Below are 19,215 nucleotides of genomic sequence, written 5' to 3'. Positions count from 1 at the left end.
ATTACTCAACATACTTTTGGAAGTCCTAGCCACCACAGTTAGAGAAGAAAAAGAAATAAGAGGAAATCAAATTGGAAACGAAGAAGTAAAACTCTCACTGTTTGTAGATACATGATAATATACATAGACAACCCTAAAGATATTATCAGAAAATTACTAGAGGTAATCAGTAAATTCAGCACAGTTGAGGGTACAAAATCAATACACAGAAATCACTTGCATTCCTATGCACTAACAATAAAAAATTAGAAAGAGAAACTAAGGAATCAATCCCGTTTACCATTGCAACAAAAAGAATAAAATACCTAGGAATAAACCTACCTAAGGAGACAAATGAGATGTATATAGAAAATTATAAAACACTGATGAAAAAAATCAAAGACAACATAACCAATTGGAGAGATACTCCATGTTCCTGGGTTGGAAGAATCAATGTTGTGAAAATGACCATACTACCTAATACAATCTACAGAATCAGAGTGATCCCTATCAAATTACCAATGACATTTCCCACAGAACTAGAACAAAAAAATCTCACATTTCATAAGGAAGCATATAAGACTCCAAAGAGCTGAAGCAATCTTGAGAAAGAAGAATGGACCTGGAGGAATCAACCTTCCTGACTTCAGACTATTCTACAAATATACAGTCATCAAGACAGTAAGTTAATGGCACAAAAACAGAAACATAGACCAGTGGAGTAAGATAGAACTAGCCCAGAGATAAACCCACACACCTATGGGTACCTTAATTTTGACAAAGGAGGCAAGAATATACAGTGGGGCAAAGATATTTAGTCTCTTCAATAAGTGCTGGTGGGAAAACTGGACAGCCACATGTAAAAGAATGAAATTAGAACACTTCCTAACACCATATACAAAGATAAACTGAAAATGGATTAAAGACCTAAATGTAAGACCAGAAACTATAAAACTCTTAGAGGAAACCATAGGCAGAAAACTCTATGACATAAATCAGAGCAAGACCCTCTATGACCAATCTCCTAGAGCAATGGAAATAAAAACAAAAATAAACAAGCGGGACCTAATTAAACTTAAAAGCTTTTGCACGGCAAAGGAAACTGTTAACAAGGTAAAGAGACAGCCCTTAGAATGTGAGAAAATAATAGAACAGTCTTTTGAACTCTGTGGGAGAGGGAGGGGGGTATGATTTGGGAGAATGGCATTAAAACATGTATAATATCATATAAGAAACGAATCACCAGTCCAGGTTCGATGCAGGATATAGGAAGCTTGGGGCTGGTGCACTGGGATGACCCAGAGGGATGGTATGGGGAAGGAGGTGGGATGGGGGTTCAGGATGGGGAACACGTGTACACCCGTGGTGGATGCATGTTGATGTATGGCAAAACCAATACAATATTGTAAAGTAAAATAATAATAATAAATTAAAAAAAAGAAAATGATAGCAAATGAAACAACTGACAAAGGATTAATTTGCAAAATATACAAGCAGCTCATACAACTCAATACCAGAGAAACAAACAAACAATCAATCAAAAAACAGGCAAAAGACCTAAGCAGACATTTCTTCAAGGAAGACATACAGATGGCTAACAAACACATGAAAAGATGCTCAACTTTGCTCACTCTTACAGAAATGCAAATCAAAACTACACTTAGATATCACCTCACACCAGTTAGAATGGCCATCACCAAAAGTCTACAAACATTAAATGCTGGAGAGGGTGTGGAGAAAAGGGAACCCTCTTGTACTGTTGGTGGGAATGTAAACTGATACAGCCACTATGAGAGACAGATGGAGATTACTTAAAAAACTAGGAATAAAACCAGCATATGACCCAGTGATCTCACTACTAGGCTTATACCCTCAGAAAACCAAAATTGTAAAAGGCACATGTATCCCAATGTTCACTGCAGCACAATTTACAATGGTAGAACATGGAGGCAAAATAGATGTCCATCAGCAGATGAATGGATAAAGAAGCTGTGGTATATAACATACACACACACACACACACACACAGTGGGGCAAATATTCCACTTTATATATATAAAGTAGAATATTTCTCAGCCATAAAACGCAACACATTAGAGTCAGTTCTAATGAGGTGGATGAACCTAGAGCCTCTTATACAGAGTGAAGTAAGTCAGAAAGAGAAAAACAAATATTGTATGTTAATGCATATGTAGGGAATCTAGAAGGATGGTATTGATGAACCTATTTGTATGGTAGAAATGGAGGCACAGACAATGAGAACAGACATATGGACAAGGGTTGGGAGGAGGAAAGAGTGGGTGGGATAATGGTGTGAGTAACATGGAAACATATACATTACGATATGTAAAATAGATAGCCAATGGGAATTTGCTGTATGACTCAGGGAATTCAAACCAGGGCTCTGTAACAACCTAGAGGGGTGGGATGGGGAGTGAAGTGGAAGGCAGGTTCAGAAGGAGGTGGCATAGGTATACATATGGCTGATTCATCTTGACGTTTGGCAGAAACCAATACAATGTTTAAAGCAATTATATTTCAATTAAGAAAAATAAATTTGTATAAAATAATAAAGAAATAAAGTTAAATAAAAAAGAAAGTTGGCTTGCTGTTCAAGACTGTGAGGGGTTGAGTTTCTCCCTAGCATGCTCTCTGATGGGCGCAGCAGGAACGGGGTTTAGTTTCTGGTCTTCTTTCAGCCAACGGCAACCCATGGATGGTCTCCACACTGACACAGAAGGCATACACAGCCTTCTGAACACCCTGCATCTATGATTCGCCCTCTTCATCCATCTGCTGAGAACACACAGTTCTGCCTTGAGTACTTTTAGAGGACATGAACCTTCATCTGGCACCACCACTCAGTGCTAAGTCACTTGCGCTGCTGGTACCCAATGTTATGGCCAATGCCAGTTTCTAGCATGCTGAGGGCTGCTATTTTCCCTCCCCAAATACCATGAGTCCTGCTGATTCACATGGCAGAATGGAAATGTGACAAATTCAGACAGAGTAGGTACTTTAGAGGCTCTGAATGTGTGACTTTCTGGTTGGGTTTTGGGAAGTCATTTTACTTTTTGTTTTGGGCTTCAGCTGAGAAAGATACGATCAGGAACATATGTCCCAAATTATTTCAGAGAAACCATCTTTTACTTAAAGTAGCTTGATAAGAGTAAATATTACACACACTGAATCTTTAACTATATAAATTATGCAACAAACTTAAGGCAAAATTATAAGTTCAGTTTTACTAATTGCCCAGGACATGGGTTCTATCATAACGTTTTCACCTTTTTTCCCTTCCACATTTACTCCTGAAACAATGTTGGTCCTTACAAGTGTCCATAGTGGTAGCTCCTTAATAACAGGTTTCAGACCCTGAATGCCAGGAACACTGCTTAGCACCTTATATGTATTTTTTCACTTGATCCTCACACTATTTCTTGAGGTCAGAACTATTATAATCTCCACTGTGCAAATGAAGAGACTGAGGTTTAAATGGCTGCAGGAGTTTGCCTCTGGACATACAACTGAGCATGGCTGAGCTGGGATCCTACACTAGTCCACTCAGCTCCGTGGTGCAGCATCATGAAACAGCGCTTTGGGCCCCCACCACACTGTTCCTACATCTCCCATGTCCACCACTCCCTGCCCAACTAAGCAGTGCAAGGAAAAGGAATCTTCTCTCACTGCTGAAGTTACAAAGAAGGAAAATGTTGATTGTTTTTTTTTTTTTTTGCTTGATCACATTAAAGAGAAGAACAATTTGGAAAAAGCGAGAAAATTCCCATTCTCACCAAAAGGTAACAAACTGTCAAACTGTGAAGAGTGAAGAAGGTCTGCCTCCTCTTCACAGAGCTCTCATGACAAATGCATTTGTCTGTTGTGTTACTCTATACATGGTGCTAGTTTAGTCGCTAAGTCATGTCTGACTCTTGTGAATCCATGGACTGTAGCCTTCCAGGCTCCTCTGTCCATGGGATTCACCAGGAAAGAATATTGGAGTGGGTTGCCATTTCCTTCTCCAGGGGATCTTCCTGACCCAGGAGTCTAACCCAGGTCTCCTGCATTGCAGGCAAATTCTTTACCTACTGAGCTATGAGGGAAGCCCCCTTTATGTAGTACAGCAATATCAAATCTTGTTTTAATCATGTATGTTTTACTTACCCCATTCTAAATAACCATCCAAATAACTCTACATATAGAAAAGGATTTTGATTTTCTGCTACCAACTACCATCTGTAGGGAGTCAGCTCCCAAATCTGTGTCATCATCAGGTCCATGTGGTAAAACAAGTGGCAACCTCCTCTGGACTTTTCACAGACATCCTGAACTTAAGGTGTTGGCACCACATCCTACCCCCCATCTCATTCCTCAATCTGATTCCCCTCAATGACAGCAAGTCGTTCCTCCAGTAACCTTTGTCAGATGCCAGAAGACTCTGCATCTCTCACCCAGGTTCGAAAACTTGTTGATTGTGCTCTCAGACACATTCCCCTCTGCATCTCCTCTTCTCAACTTTCTTCACCACTTTTCTTCCCAACTCTTCTTTATTGTTTTAACAGCCTTCTAACTTGTTTCTCTGCCTACACGTCAGTCCTCTCCCATCCACCATTTACAGGAATACCAAAGTGATCTTTCCAGTACCCACAATCAGTCTTGGCCCTCCCCTTTTTAAAGCTCCTCAGGGCCTTCTGTGCATCCAGTCTGAACTCCCCAAACTTTAATGGAAGGCTCATGAAAGCATGGGGTCAGCTCAGCTCACCCTCTCCTGTCTGGCCTCCTTTATCCTTTTCCCAACTCACTTGCCCATCCCACCAAGCCGAGTCACTCAGAGTTCTCTGACATTCTCATGCTGCTGTGCATTGACGTGTATCAGTCATTTTTGCACAGAGAGTCCTTATTTCTTTTCTCTGCTGGTGAATCCCTATTAACTATTTGAGACTCAGGTCCAGAGTGATACAATTTTCTTATGAGACCTCCTCAATTGCCTTTAGGCAGAGGTAAGTCCTTCCCTCAGGGCCCCTGAAACACAACTCATTACACAGCACTTAGTAATATGCATTTTGATGATTTCTTTACTAGTCTGTATCTCTTAGCTAATTATAAGCTCTTCTGGAGCAGGGCCCCTGTCTTTTTCATCTTTGTGCCTGTAGCACCTACCACAGTACTTTTTATGCCTGGGGTCCTTCCTAAATATTTGCTGAAAAAAATGAATACATAAAAGAGTTAAATTTATCATGTCAAAGTATAAGTTCATACTGATCTGAAATTTTCAAAATTAACTCATCAATATATTTGACTTAAGCACATGATATATAAAGCATATATAATTGCTTTAGAACCAAAAAAGTGCTGAATGTGGTCTGTGGCCCCCGGCTTTAAAAACTTGTAATCTGGGGATGGACCAGGTAACTATAACAATAAGTGATAATTAAGAGAGAAATTATTTTAATGAACTGATAAAAAGGAACTTCTCAGTGCAATGTAGAATGATTTACATGAATGAAGTGAAGTTGGGTTATAGGAGTTTGGAGTTTAAAGAGATCATTATGGTCTGGGAAAGGGGTTCTGTGGCATATAATTAAATATGTTAGACTTCACTTTGTAAATGGCAAAATGAATTAGCCTATAGTGGTTCAAACAGCAAAGAGAAGATAATGATTGAAATGTTGAGGACAGGCTGGCTTCAGACAAGACTCTATCTAGGGTGCAGAGAACACCACTCAGTTTCTTTCTTTTCCTCCAATAGCACCCACGTTTTTCTCTTGCAGGGTCCATTTCCACCTCACAACCCTATATTTTCTTTCCTATAAGGCTCTAACCAATATATTTACATCTCATTATCCTTGAGAAATATCAATAATCTCAGATATGCAGATGACACCACCCTTATGGCAGAAAGTGAAGAGTGACTCAAAAGCCTCTTGATGAAAGTGAAAGTGGAGAGTGAAAAAGTTGGCTTAAAGCTCAACATTCAGAAAACAAAGATCATGGCATCTGGTCCCATCACTTCATGGGAAATAGATGGGGAAACAGTAGAAACAGTGTCAGACTTTATTTTTCTGGGCTCGAAAATCACTACAGATGGTGACTGCAGCCATGAAATTAAAAGATGCTTACTCCTTGGAAGGAAAGTTCTGACCAACCTAGATAGCATATTCAAAAGCAGAGACATTACTTTGCCAACAAAGGTTCGTCTAGTCAAGGCTATGGTTTTTCCTGTGGTCATGTATGGATGTGAGAGTTGGACTGTGAAGAAGGCTGAGTGCCGAAGAACTGATGCTTTTGAACTGTGGTGTTGGAGAAGACTCTTGAGAGTCCCTTGGACTGCAAGGAGATCCAACCAGTCCATTCTGAAGGAGATCAGCCCTGGGTGTTCTTTGGAAGGAATGATGCTAAAGCTGAAACTCCAGTACTTTGGCCACCTCATGCGAAGAGTTGACTCATTGGAAAAGACTCGATGGACGTGAGTCTGAGTGAACTCCGGGAGTTGGCAATGGAGAGGGAGGCCTGGCATGCTGTGATTCATGGGGTCGCAAAGAGTCGGACACGACTGAGCAACTGATCTGATCTGATCTGATGTCTGATGAGTTACATAGTTTCTCTGAAGCAATCACTGTTGCCACAAAATTGAGACATTCTGATTGATTTCAGTCAGTGGCATCCCAAAGTGTGGGCCAGGTCAACAGCACCAATCACATAGCTGATATTATGAGAAGGTGGTTGTTTAAAAATATACAGGATACCTAGTCTGGCCCACAAATCACCAGGGTGGGTGGGGGATGCAGTAGTATGGCTCAGGAAGCATGGCTGACTTGCTACTCATGTCTTTTTCTCTTCCTAAGCCACATTGTCAAAAAAATTTCTCACAACATGCAACCTCCCTGCATTCAGTTCAGTTCAGTCGCTCAGTCGTATCCGACTCTTTGCGACCCCATGAACTGCAGCATGCCAGGCCTCCCTGTCCATCGCCATCTCCCAGAGTTCACTCAAACTCACGTCAATCGAGTTGGTGATGCCATCCAGCCATCTCATCCTCTGTCGTCCCCTTCTCCTCCTGCCCCCAATCCCTCCCAGCATCAGAGTCTTTTCCAATGAGTCAACTCTTCGCATGAGGTGGCCAAAGTACTGGAGTTTCAGCTTTAGCATCATTCCTTCCAAAGAACTGCCTGCATTATCCTTTCCTTAATCATGGCAGAAGAAAGAGCTCTGAATTAAAGATCAACAGCTCATGACTTCTGGTCTTGGCTCTGTCAAGGCGTGGAATCTTTCTGATTCTCAGTTTTCTCAACTCAGATGCAAACTAGCATATATAAGATGGATAAAGAACAAGGTCCTACTGTATAGCACAGGGAACTATATTCAACATCCTGTGACAAACAATAATGGAAAAGAATATAATGTATATACATGGACAGCTGAGTCACTTTGCTGTACAGCAGAAATTAACACAATATTGTAACTCAACTATACTTCAAAAAACATAAATTTTTAAAAAGCCACCAGAAATGATCAGTTTGAAAGCCCTTTCAAAAGCATCAAAGTATACTTAGGAAGGGATATTGGTAATTCACCTTAAGTGCTCAGGTCTATGTATTTCTTGTCTTGAGAGATTAAGATTACGTGAATGAACCCCTCAGATTCTCTGTTCCTTCCACTCTAGGCCATCTGGCCATTTCTCCATACCAACCCTGATGCTTTTCACTTAAGTAATGGGAAGCCTCACCCCAAAGGGCTTAGACAGCAGGGCACCTTATTCCTTCCTGAGGAGAAGTCCACAAGAAGGTGGGTTCCGGGGATATTCTTCATCATATATTATATAATGATCATTGTATATATCTCTCATGACTTTTGGAAAGAGTCAAGAGCTTGTAGTTCTTGATAGGTACAGTGCACAAAAAGTGGGCAATGAATGAATGAATGAATAGTGGATTTGAGGTGAAATTCTGTAATGTATAAATAAACTTAAGTAAACTTAAATAAATAACAAATAAACTTAAAAGGTGATTAAAATGGCATTTTTCAGATAGAAAAGAACCATTTTAAGATTCTCACTTAGCAATGAGCATCCCGCCTATGCATAAAAGTTACATGCTGTCCCAAGAAGTAAATGTAGATCCACTAAGTCACGTGAATAAAAGATCTTGTTTATCCAAAACTTTCACAATTTGATCTGTGTGAATGATCCTCAAAATTACCTCTTTTGTAAGGCTTATCTTCCTATGTCCAACCAGTCCTTGAGCCTCTACCTCATGCCAGGCATTGTGCCAGGGGCCAGTGACACTGTCTTTGCCTTCAAACAGCTCACAACTAGTTGGGGATAAAGATGTAAAACAAATAATTACACAAGTAAATCACAGCCATTCTTAGGGAGAAGCACAGAAGAGGAAGCAAACATTGAAAGGATGGTATCAAGCAGACAAGACCTCAGAGAAGGCTCCTAGAAAGAAGTGACATTTCCACTGAAATTGGGAAGGGAACATGAGCGTGAGCAGGGAAAGGAAGCACATTCTGAGCAGATGGGAACACTGCTTACAGTCTCTGGAATCAGGAAGGAGTTTGGCATATGCTGCAGAGTATCTTTGTTTGGATTTCCCAAAAAACTGACTCTGAGACTGAAAGTCAAAGGAGGTGAAGGAAGCACCACAGTGGAGTAGAGCAGTGAGGCAGGAAGAGGAGTGTAGCTTTATAGTCCAACTCTCACATCCACACATGACTACTGGAAAAACCATAGCTTTGACTAGATGGACATTTGTTGGCAAAGTAATGTCTCTGCTCTTTAATATGGTGTCTAGGTTGGTCATAACTTTTCTTCCAAGGAGCAAGTGTCTTTTAATCTCATGGCTGAAGTCACCATCTGCAGTGATATTGAAGCCAAAACAAAGTCTGTCACTGTTTCCATTGTTACGCCATCTATTTGCCATGAAATGATGGGACTGGATGCCATGATCTTAGTTTTCTGAATGTTGTTTTAAGTCAACTTAACTCTTTCTTACTAATCCCTAAACAATATCCTTACCTCTACATGGGATTAATGCAGGTTTTGTGAGGCTTGAGGCTTATATAATTTGTAATCTTTCTTTGTGGAAAAAGTACAACACTACAAATAAAAACATGATACAGAACTTTGGAAGGATCCACATAAGTGAAGGTCTCTGAATTTTAAGCTACACTAGTTTCCCAGTAAATCAGTCTGTGACCTTGATTAAGGGTGGCTGGTCCTCTCACCCCTTACCTCTGCATGTTTGCTCTGACCTCTATGCCTTGTTTACATTGCCTTTTTACTTGAAGACATCCCTCCTCCTCCTTCAACTCCTGGACCATATTTTTTCAGTTTGGCTTCACAATGCCTTTTGTCATTCTCCCCAGCAGAAAGCTCTCCCTTCCCTGCAGGCCCACAACCATATGTAGAACCCAGGATGAGTTGTCTCATGAGAGCTTAGAGAACATCATGAGTGGCTCTGTTTGAGGGGCACACACTGAGCCTTCTCCAATTAATCTTCAACACAGGGACTATTTCTACTTAGATTCCACTTCAGCACTTATTCAAGTTCTGGGTACAGCAGGAAGGAAGGGAAAAAGGAAACGTGTTACAAAGGCAAAATCATGGGGCTTGGAGTAAGGCCCACTTGGGTGTAACTCTGCCCTTGTTAGTGTGGGGTCTCTGGCAAGTCGATTACTTCTGAGTCTTAGTTTCTCTCTCACAAATGGATGTTTATTTCCAAACATTGTTGTGAGGATTAAGTAAAGCATTTATCATTTACAATGTATCTATTTAGCCTTCTCTTGGGCTGCTTTTGGCACCAGAGGCTTGGGATAGCTGTGACTGAGCGATACTCCCTGTGTAATGAATGGTTCCCATAGTTGAGTTGGGAGATGGAAGATTATGATGTATCAGGATAAGCAATAGCAGACATACAACTGGAGCAGAGTAGGTGTTCCATAAATAGTTGTTAAATAAATGATTGACAGAATGAAGGAATTCAGAAACAAAAATGATTAACTTTGCAAAATAGGTAACACATGATATATCAGCACCATCATCCACATGAAAGTGTAACACTGAATATAATGGACATGGCAGTGCATGTCACACAATGCTACATGTTAAAGGAAATAAAATCAACAGGAGAAAGAAAGCAAGGACTGAATGAGGGGAGAGGGGAAAAAAGGAAGGAGAAAGGCCCTCAGAAGGCTAAAGGGGAGGAAGGGCGTCATGGACCCACCTGGCCAAGCGTGCACTCCATGCCGCCCAGAAAGTCAGCCTCCTTCAGCCCATTGTGGGTGCTGCTGATGTCATGGACCTCAAACCGCAGGCGTTGCACCTCCTCGAAGTAAAAGTCTACTGTGAACAGTTTTGAATAGACTGGGTTGATGCAGGTGCGAATCACCTCTGTTCTGTCAACCTGAAGGACAGAGGAAGAGAAAACCCATCAGGGATCAGGGCCTTGTATCGTTATCCTTCAGGAAGCTTCATTCTATGGTGCTCTGTCTCCTTCCAAACTGTCAGTGCCCTCCACCAAGTCACCAGGGCGAGCAGTCTGGACATCTTTAAGGATACACCTTCTGAGAATGAGTCATGGTTCAAGGAGGAAAATCACAGAATAATATGAGCTTTATGTGTAAGGGTTTTAGAGCACCTTGTATTGTTAAGTAGTAAGGCAAGAAGATGGACTGATTATTAGGGGCCACCTGGAGCCTCAGGAAAAAGTCTGAGGGCATGTTTTGGCTTGGGAGGAAAAAAATCTGCACTCAATTCCTGATGTCCTAGGGGCACAGTTGGGCAAATAACCTCATAGATGTCCCTTTTAGCCACCCTATTCTAGTGTTAGTGTCATATGAATCCCTGTGGTCTCCAGTGTGTCTCTTATTGGGCTTACACATGTTGACTCAGTAGTTTCTGTCCCTCTTGCCAGGAGCCGGTGAGGCATTCCACTCATGACAAAGGTCATGAGGAAGGAGGCTCGGCATACGCAAAGGCGGGATCGAGCCTCAGGAGTCCCCCTGGATATTCTTGAGCATCTACCCCCCCAAAAACCAGAGTCTGCCTACTTTATTGCTTTGTGCTCTCACCTCTGACTTTACTGGGGGCTGTCCCCTACCACCATCTCGCTCTCTCTCTGTCAAAGAGTTAACTTACAGCTCCAATTAATAAAGTTCCTGGGCAATTAGGAGTGTTTAAATACAAACCCCTCAGATAGCTCTCTAACTCGCCTGACAAGTTTACCCGGACTCCTACAGCTATGCATACGATTGTTTACAGTCTCCCAGCCTCCAGAGGCACAGGAAGCTTAAGATATTCAAATAGCTTAGAGCCTCTCAGAGAGTCAGAAACTGTCAGAATAAAACTAGGAAAAGATTTCATTGATGAGCCAATGCTTGCTGCCAAGTTTCCACATCCCCTGTAGTGTATCCTTGAATGTGTATTAATTAATATAGTTGGTATGTAGAAAAAATATGTAGTGGCCTCGGTGTTAGTAACTTTAGACCCTTAAGGTAATAAATTCTTTCCTTTGTTGTAAACCCATTACACATCCGCCCTATAGGAATGCAATTTTATCTTCGGAAGATGGAGCCAAACCTTAAAATAATTACTCTTAGAGAAAATAAGTCTTTGTTGATAAGTCTTTGTCAAGAGTCATAAAATGTTAATAGGCCTTCTGGCCAGAAGATGATGTAAATCACCTAAACCATTTGTATACGATAAATTTGCAGGAAAGAAACCCTGGTTTTTGATAAGGATCAAAAACTGCTGACTTTGCATCCCCTATTATCCTCTATGTGTAACTTAGGGTATAAAAGCCCCTGTTGAAAATAAAGGTACAGGCCTTGCTCACCAGAGCTTGGTCTCCCCATGTCATTCTTTCTTTTCACATTCTGGCTGAAGTCTCCATCTGGAGCGCGGAGGTCCTCTGCGACCATTCATTTGCCTGGGCTTCTAAGACCCACTCGAGAAGGTGTCTAAGGTGGGGCACCTTCCACTATTTGAGAGGGCGCCTGCAGCCTCCGTGGTCAGAGCTAACCTGGTGTCACGGGTTATATTGATTTTCCGCATAAACCAAGCTACTCAGCCTCTTTTCTCCACTGAATTCTCCCACTGAGCTATCCTCATTCTATTACTCTTTATATCTCTCATTAACATTTGAATAGGTCGCCGATGCTGTCTCCCCTTCGAATACCCTGGATTAGCCGGGGCTGGACCTCGGCACCCTCTGTCTCAGTCCCCTCATCAACCAGTGAGGGCTAGAGGGTTAGGGCAGTGGTCCCCACTCTGTCACTAGGGACCGGTTTCCTGGAAGAAAATTTTTCCACAGACCGGGGTAAGGGGGAGGGGGTTTGGGGATGATTCAGATACATTTATTGTGCATTCTACTTCTATTATTATTAGATTGTGATATATGATGAAATAAACATACAGCTCACTATAATTCAGAATCAGTGGGAGCCCTGAGCTTCTTTTCCTGCAATTAGACAGTCCCATCTAGGGGGATGTGAGCAATGGAGAGTGGTGGTAAGTATAGATGAAGCTTTGCTCACTTAACTGCCATTCACCTCCTGCTGTGTGGCCCAGTTCTTTACATGCCACTGCAGCAGCCCCATGGGGTACCCTGAAAGGACTCAGGATGGAGAGAAGCAGGATTCTGGACCCAGGTAGGTGAGGTGCATATCAAAGGAGTGGTTTCAGTGAGCCTCGACTTTTGCATCTTCCCATACATAGGAAAGTGCTAAATTTCATTGGCTTGAGACAGCTGTTTTTCTTTAATTAATAGTTATCTTTTAATGTTCTCACCACCTGGTCTTTGTTGCAAAAACTCTTGTATATACTGGCTCCTCACCTTGCTTCTTGGGGGCAATTTCTCAGAATTATTTGAGATGCTATTTCGCAGGCTTGAAGTGCTCAGAATGTCCTCTGAATAAAACATAATTCTCAACTTTTCTGTAGTGCAATTTTTTTCAGTTGATAGTTTACTGGATACTCCCCAAGAGTCATTCATTAGCACCAACTGTGAAAAACACCTGCCCACTTTCATTACAGTACAAGAAGAGTTTCTCAATAAAATGAGGGGAGCCATTTTTGACCATATCACGCATGTACATGTTATCCATCAAAGAAAAAATCTTATACACTCTTGATCTCAGGGTTTGATCCCTGGCCCCATCTCTTCCTATGCAGTGCCCTGTGTGAGAGAGGGCTACCCTGTAAGGATGGTGCTATTTCTGGTGGGATGGATGATCCTGGTTGTGAGGAGAAGGAGAATATGGTTCTTTTACGTCCTGCTGCAAGAGACAGAAAACCAAACCTCAATCCACTGCTGATTAGGATTCGACAAGCTACTGCTCAGACCAATGGTTATTTGACTCTTTCCATGAAGAGTCAGCTATTTGAGCTTAATTTATATGCTTTAAAATGTTCATTCTGGGAGGCAGGATTGTATATGTTATTGACTGATTATGTGGGTACAAGATTTATTATATTGGTATACTTTTATTTTTTTGTTATTAAGAGATTATACTTTTGAATAATAGTAAAAATCAGAGGCCTATAAGTTCATAGTGACTTGGAGGTGTTTCATTCATTCCACTTAAAAGTAGTTTTCAGCCTCTCCTTTGGTATTGGCCTGCCCTTGTGCCTTGAGTTTTTCCTAATAAAGCTAAGCTGTAACCTAGCTGTAACACTGGCCTGCCATTTCAAATCTTTGCTATGGCGAGACAGAATCAAGGAAATTACACACTCCTCCAACATATATGGTGCCATTTCTCGGATTTAACCTGGCTGAAACAACGTTGGCTCAGCCCCTGTGAAGCAGAGGCCAAGCACAGGAGAAGCCCAACTTGGCGAAATCTCACACAGTGGAAGCTGAACACGTAGAAAACCCAGTGCAGTGGAAGTAAGAAGAAGCCCAGCAGGCTGGAAACTGGGACAGCAAAAACAAACTGGGCAGAAAGCTCACGCGGCTCAGTCCCAGATTCCAGAAGACCTCCAGTTAAGAAACCTTGGACCACTGGACAAAATCCAGAGAGGGATTGTCAGAAGATCCTCTGACTAATCCTGAGGAAATCTGGTACACTGATGGAAGCAGCTTTGTCTTAGATGGGAAAAGAAGAGCTGGATATGCTGCTGCTGCTGCTGCTGCTGCTGCTGCTAAGTCGCTTCAGTCGTGTCCGACTGTGTGCGACCCCATAGATGGCAGCCCACCAGGCTCCCCCGTCCCTGAGATTCTCCAGGCAAGAACACTGGAGTGGGTTGCCATTTCCTTATCCAGTGCATTAAAGTGAAAAGTGAAAGTGAAGTCGCTCAGTCATGTCTGACTTTTAGCGACCCCATGGACTGCAGCCTACAAAGCTCCTCCATCCATGGGATTTTCCAGGAAAGAGTACTGGAGTGGGGTGCCATTGCCTTCTCCGGCTGGATATGCAGTAGTCTCCAATTTCGAGATCATAGAGGCCAAACCTTTGTCACCAGGTACTTCAGCCCAGTTGGCTGAGCTCATAGCCCTGACTTGAGCTTTAGATCTGGGAAAAGGAAAAAGAATAGCCATTTACACTGACTCCAAGTATGCCTTTCTGGTGCTACATGCATATGCTGCTATTTGAAAAGAAAGAGGCCACTTGACCACCCAAGGGTCCCCAATCAAAATTGGTGATAAAATCCTTAGGCTCTTGGAGGCAGTCTATCTGCCCGCTGAGGTTTCAGTCTCTCATTGTAAAGTACACCAAAAGGGGAGCGTGGAAGTGGCACAAGGGAACCAAGCAGCCAACCAGGCAGCTAAGAGAGCAGAAGTCCAGAACAATGACCTAATAGGGGTTGCCACCTTAGTTCCACAGACTAATTTGCCAGAAACTCCTTCATATACTGAAGGTGAGACTCTTAAAGCTAAGAGTGACTTACTTCACTCTGTATAATAGGCTCCAGTTTCATCCACCTCATTAGAATTGATTCAAATGCATCAATTATTAAAAAAAAAAAAGCTAAGAGTGAGGGCTTTCAAGAAGATCATATGGGGTGGTTCCAAAAGGAGGGACTCCTTTTTCTGCGTGGGAACCTCCAGTGGAAGCTGGTTAACTCCTTACAAGCCACCACTTATTTAGGGGAGAAGGCCCTCCAAAGATTATTAGAAAGGTCCTTTAGAGGAACAGGCCTCCAACCGAGTATAAGGCAAGTGGTCTCCTCTTGTCCCACTTGCCAGTTAAACAACCCCCAAGGAGCTTGAAGACCACAGGTGGCCCAGCCCATCCAATGGGGTGGGACCTGCTTAGGAGAGGACTGGTAGATGTCAGTTTCTCAAGGGTAAAATTACCTATTAGTTATGACAGATATATTCACAGGATGGGTTGAAGGTTTTCCCGCCCAGACTGAGGAAGTGTTAAAAAAAAAAAACAAAAAACCTGCTCCATGAAATCATTCTGAGATTTGGTCTGCACAGGTCATTACAAAGTGACAACAGGACACCATTTTCTTCTAAGGTCACCCAAGGGGTCTCTAAAGCATTGGGCATTACTTATTACTTCCATTGTGCCAGGAGGCCTCAGTCTTTAGGAAAAGTAGAAAGAAGCAACTAATTCTTAAAATCAGCGATAAAAAAGATAACCCAGGAGACCTCCCTGGGATAGAAGGAGGCTTTACCAATAGCTCTCCTCTGCATGCATGTTGCCCCTAAGGAACAGGTTGGTCTTAGTCCTTATGAGATGGTATATAGGAGACCTTTTGTTTATGTCAATGACCTTTTCCTAGATCCACAGGCACAGACCCTCCAGTCTTATAGTATGGCCATTGGGCAACTCCAACAAGATATACACTTGTGGGATCAACAAGGACCCCAAAAATTCTAAAGAGCTACCACTATAGGCTCCAGGAACTCAAGTCCTAATTAAAGTCTGGAAAGATGGGTCCCCAAAGGCTAAACTCCAGCCCACATGGAAGGGCCCCTACCTGTAATACTTTCTACCCCCACAGTAGTCAAGGTACTAGGACACAACTCCTGGATTCACTATTCATGAGTCAAGTGTGGAAGAAAACAGAAGAGGACACTCAATACACCTGTGAGCCCCTGGGAGATCTCAGACACCTATTCAGAACTACAAATGAGCACCATTCTAATGGAAACCCCCAAAATTAAGTTTCTGGAGATAAGATCTCTCAGGATAGCTCTAAAGAGCCAACACAGCTTGGCAGGGGTGGTACTCCAAAATAGACAGGAGATAGATCTCCTGATTCCTGAAAATGGAGGGACTTGAACCACCTTGAATGAGGTGTGTTGTTTTTGGGTAAATACTTCCAGTCAAGTTGAAGAAAGTCTCACAGACCTCAAGAAAAACGTTCAGATCCTACAGGATCTCAGAGAATGAGCTTGAGAGTTCTTGGGGTGGCTACAACCTCTCTTTGGGGGATCTTTCTCCAGGAAAGGGGGAATTTGGAGTTGGCTAATGCCTCTACCAACCTAGATAGCATACTGAAAAGCAGAGACACTACTTTGCCAACAAAGGTCCGTCTAGTCAAGGCTATGGTTTTTCCAGTGGTCATGTATGGATGTGAGAGTTGGACTGTGAAGAAAGCTGAGCGCTGAAGAATTAATGCTTTTGAACTGTGGTGTTGGAGAAGACTCTTGAGAGTCCCTTGGACTGCAAGGAGATCCAACCAGTCCGTTCTGAAGGAGATCAGCTCTGGGATTTCTTTGGAATGAATGATGCTAAAGCTGAAACTCCAGTACTTTGGCCACCTCATGCAGAGAGTTGACTCACTGGAAAAGACTGATGCTGGGAGGGATTGAGGGCAGGAGGAGAAGGGGATGACAGAGGGTGAGACAGCTGGATGGCATCACTGACTCGATGGATGTGAGTCTGAGTGAATTCTGGGAGTTGGTGATGGACAGGGAGGCCTGGCGTGCTGCGATTCATGGGGTCACAAAGAGTCTCGGACACGACTGAGTGACTGAACTGAACTGAACTGAATGCCCCTACTAATATCTGTTATCACCACATTGATGCTGCTTATGATTGCTTCTGCTGCTGCTGCTGCTAAGTCGCTTCAGTCGTGTCCGACTCTGCGACCCCATAGATGGCAGCCCACCAGGCTCCCCCGTCCCTGAGATTCTCCAGGCAAGAACACTGGAATGGGTTGCCATTTCCTTATCCAGTGCATTAAAGTGAAAAGTGAAAGTGAAGTCGCTCAGTTGTGTCCAACTCTCAGCGACCCTATGGACCGCAGCCTTCTAGGCTCCTCCGTCCATGGGATTTTCCAGGCAAGAGTATTGGAGTGGGGTGCCATTGCCTTCTCCATGATTGCTCCATGTATTATCAATTGTCTAAGCCATTTTGTCTCTGCCCAGGCCAACAAGCTACAACATAGAGTGCCAGTTCAACAAGGATATGTAAAACTACACCTGACCACAGAAAGTACCATTCATCCTTAGATGGACATCATATAAGGACTCTGAGGCTTGGGAGAAGCAAGAAGGGGAGGTCCAATGCCCCCTTGCTGTCCCAGCTCAGCAGTAGCCAGAGAGACTGTGACACTCCATTGCCAAAGAATTGGGCCTCCCATCTCTTGAGGGGGGAATGTTAGGTAGTTAGAATAGGGAAAAGGTGTCCAAAATGGCAGTGGCTAAAAGACAAAGAAAGGAAAAAGTCAGCAAAAGTGGAACAGAAGGAAATCCGTGGAGGGGAATGAGAACTTCAGGTGAAATAAACACTGCCCCTTCTTGGCTAGCCCAATTTGCATAGGGCAGGCTCAGGGGGGAGGAGACAAATGTATAAAAGGAAGAGGCCTAGGCAGATTGAGTCCTCTCCTTTGGGGTCGGCCTGCCCTCACTCTTTGAGGGTGTATTATCCTTTGTTTTTCCTAATAAATCTGAGCTGCGACAGAAAAAAAAAAGTAGTTTTCCCTTAATTTGCCAATAGAACAGAAGTACTATTTCTATTGCCCTACCTTTGGGGGGGTGGGGGGGAAACTGAGATTATCTGGCAACCTGGGGCTGGATTTGTACATGGAAACCAACTGGGGGCTGCCCCATTCAGATGGGTGTTCTTTCTCCATTTTCCAAGCTCTTAATCTTCAATGAATTCTCCCATCTGACTCCTAGAGGCATTGTTGCAACATTCGGTCAAAATTCATAGAATCATGAACCATACGAAAAGGGATTTAACTGCATTCATGTAGTGCCTTTTGATAGAGGGTTTTGAAACAACAATCCCCAAGAAGTAACTTATAAGTGGATTCTCAAGATACAGAAAAGATGCTTTTCTTGTGGCTGAAGGAACAGAGTCCTGGACAGGTTTAGATTATAAGAGATAGGAGATGGAAATTCAGGTATTTATTTCTCTGCTTTAACCATCCCAAAGGGCACAAATGGCTGATGTGCATCAGTTCTGCTGCTTTTCTTCTTACTTCTTGATTTTCAAATGCTGATCTCACACAAACATCATGCCACACCTCAGATGGACCATCCAAAGCAATACTGAATGACTTCATTTTGTGAGGGAAAGGAATGATTTGGGAAGAAGTTAAGTAACACACATTTGCATTTCCAACATAGATAATTACAAGGATGATCTCAGGACCAGTGAGACTCTTGAGTATGGATGCTCAGGACTAGAAGGACAATGGTGATGGGGAAATGCTTGTAATACTTGGTGATGTTTCAAAACATTTGGTGTTCTTAGTCTTTATGGGAGATACATTATCTTTTCTGGAGACTGAAGTCAGGTTTAACCTGAGCAGGAGAGCCTAGGATAGCTGTTGTTTCTCATTGAGAGGCCTCAAGGTCAAGGCAGTTGTTTCCAAAGGACCACCCTTTGCATGGTGCTGCCAGTTGTATCAGAATCATTGGGGGCAGGTTTCCTTACACTCGATTCATGATCCCTACACTTGGGGTTCTGATTCAGTAAGAGTAGGGGATCCTAGAAATATGTATTTTAAAGGTGTCCTAGGCAATCTGAATGTGAGAATATCAGAGTAAAAGAATTGAAGAGATGGAGGGTCTAGCTCTTGCTCTTATGTGTGTGTTTTTTTTTTTTTTTTTTGGTCAAAGTTTTAAAAATTTTGCTTTCTTTCTGTTACCGAGTCTGCAAAACTGTCAACACTTCTCTGCTTCTCTCCTCTGCAGTTGTAATGACTGATATCCTAGTGTTGCTTATGGTTTGCAGAACATATTCACACCCATTTTCGTTTGATTCTTAGAACAATCATATGCTGTAGATTTATATTATTTTATATAAAAGTAAAATCAAGGTCAGACA

General features: G+C 42.5%; 1 protein-coding gene across 3 annotated transcripts in view; it reads right to left on the bottom strand.

Annotated features, from left to right (window-relative positions):
* Nucleotides 1-19,215, bottom strand: part of CPNE4 (copine 4) — a 681,945-nt gene that overhangs the window by 240,035 nt on the left and 422,695 nt on the right. For all 3 annotated transcript variants that reach the window (XM_027546045.1, XM_027546065.1, XM_027546054.1), the window contains exon 3: nt 10,206-10,385. In XM_027546045.1, the coding sequence (XP_027401846.1) occupies nt 10,206-10,385 (180 nt within the window). The remainder of the gene's footprint in view (nt 1-10,205; nt 10,386-19,215) is intronic.

Source organism: Bos indicus x Bos taurus, chromosome 1 (genome assembly GCF_003369695.1).
Source record: "Bos indicus x Bos taurus breed Angus x Brahman F1 hybrid chromosome 1, Bos_hybrid_MaternalHap_v2.0, whole genome shotgun sequence".
Lineage (NCBI taxonomy): Eukaryota > Metazoa > Chordata > Mammalia > Artiodactyla > Bovidae > Bos > Bos indicus x Bos taurus.
This window is presented reverse-complemented; position numbering and strand designations above follow the sequence as displayed.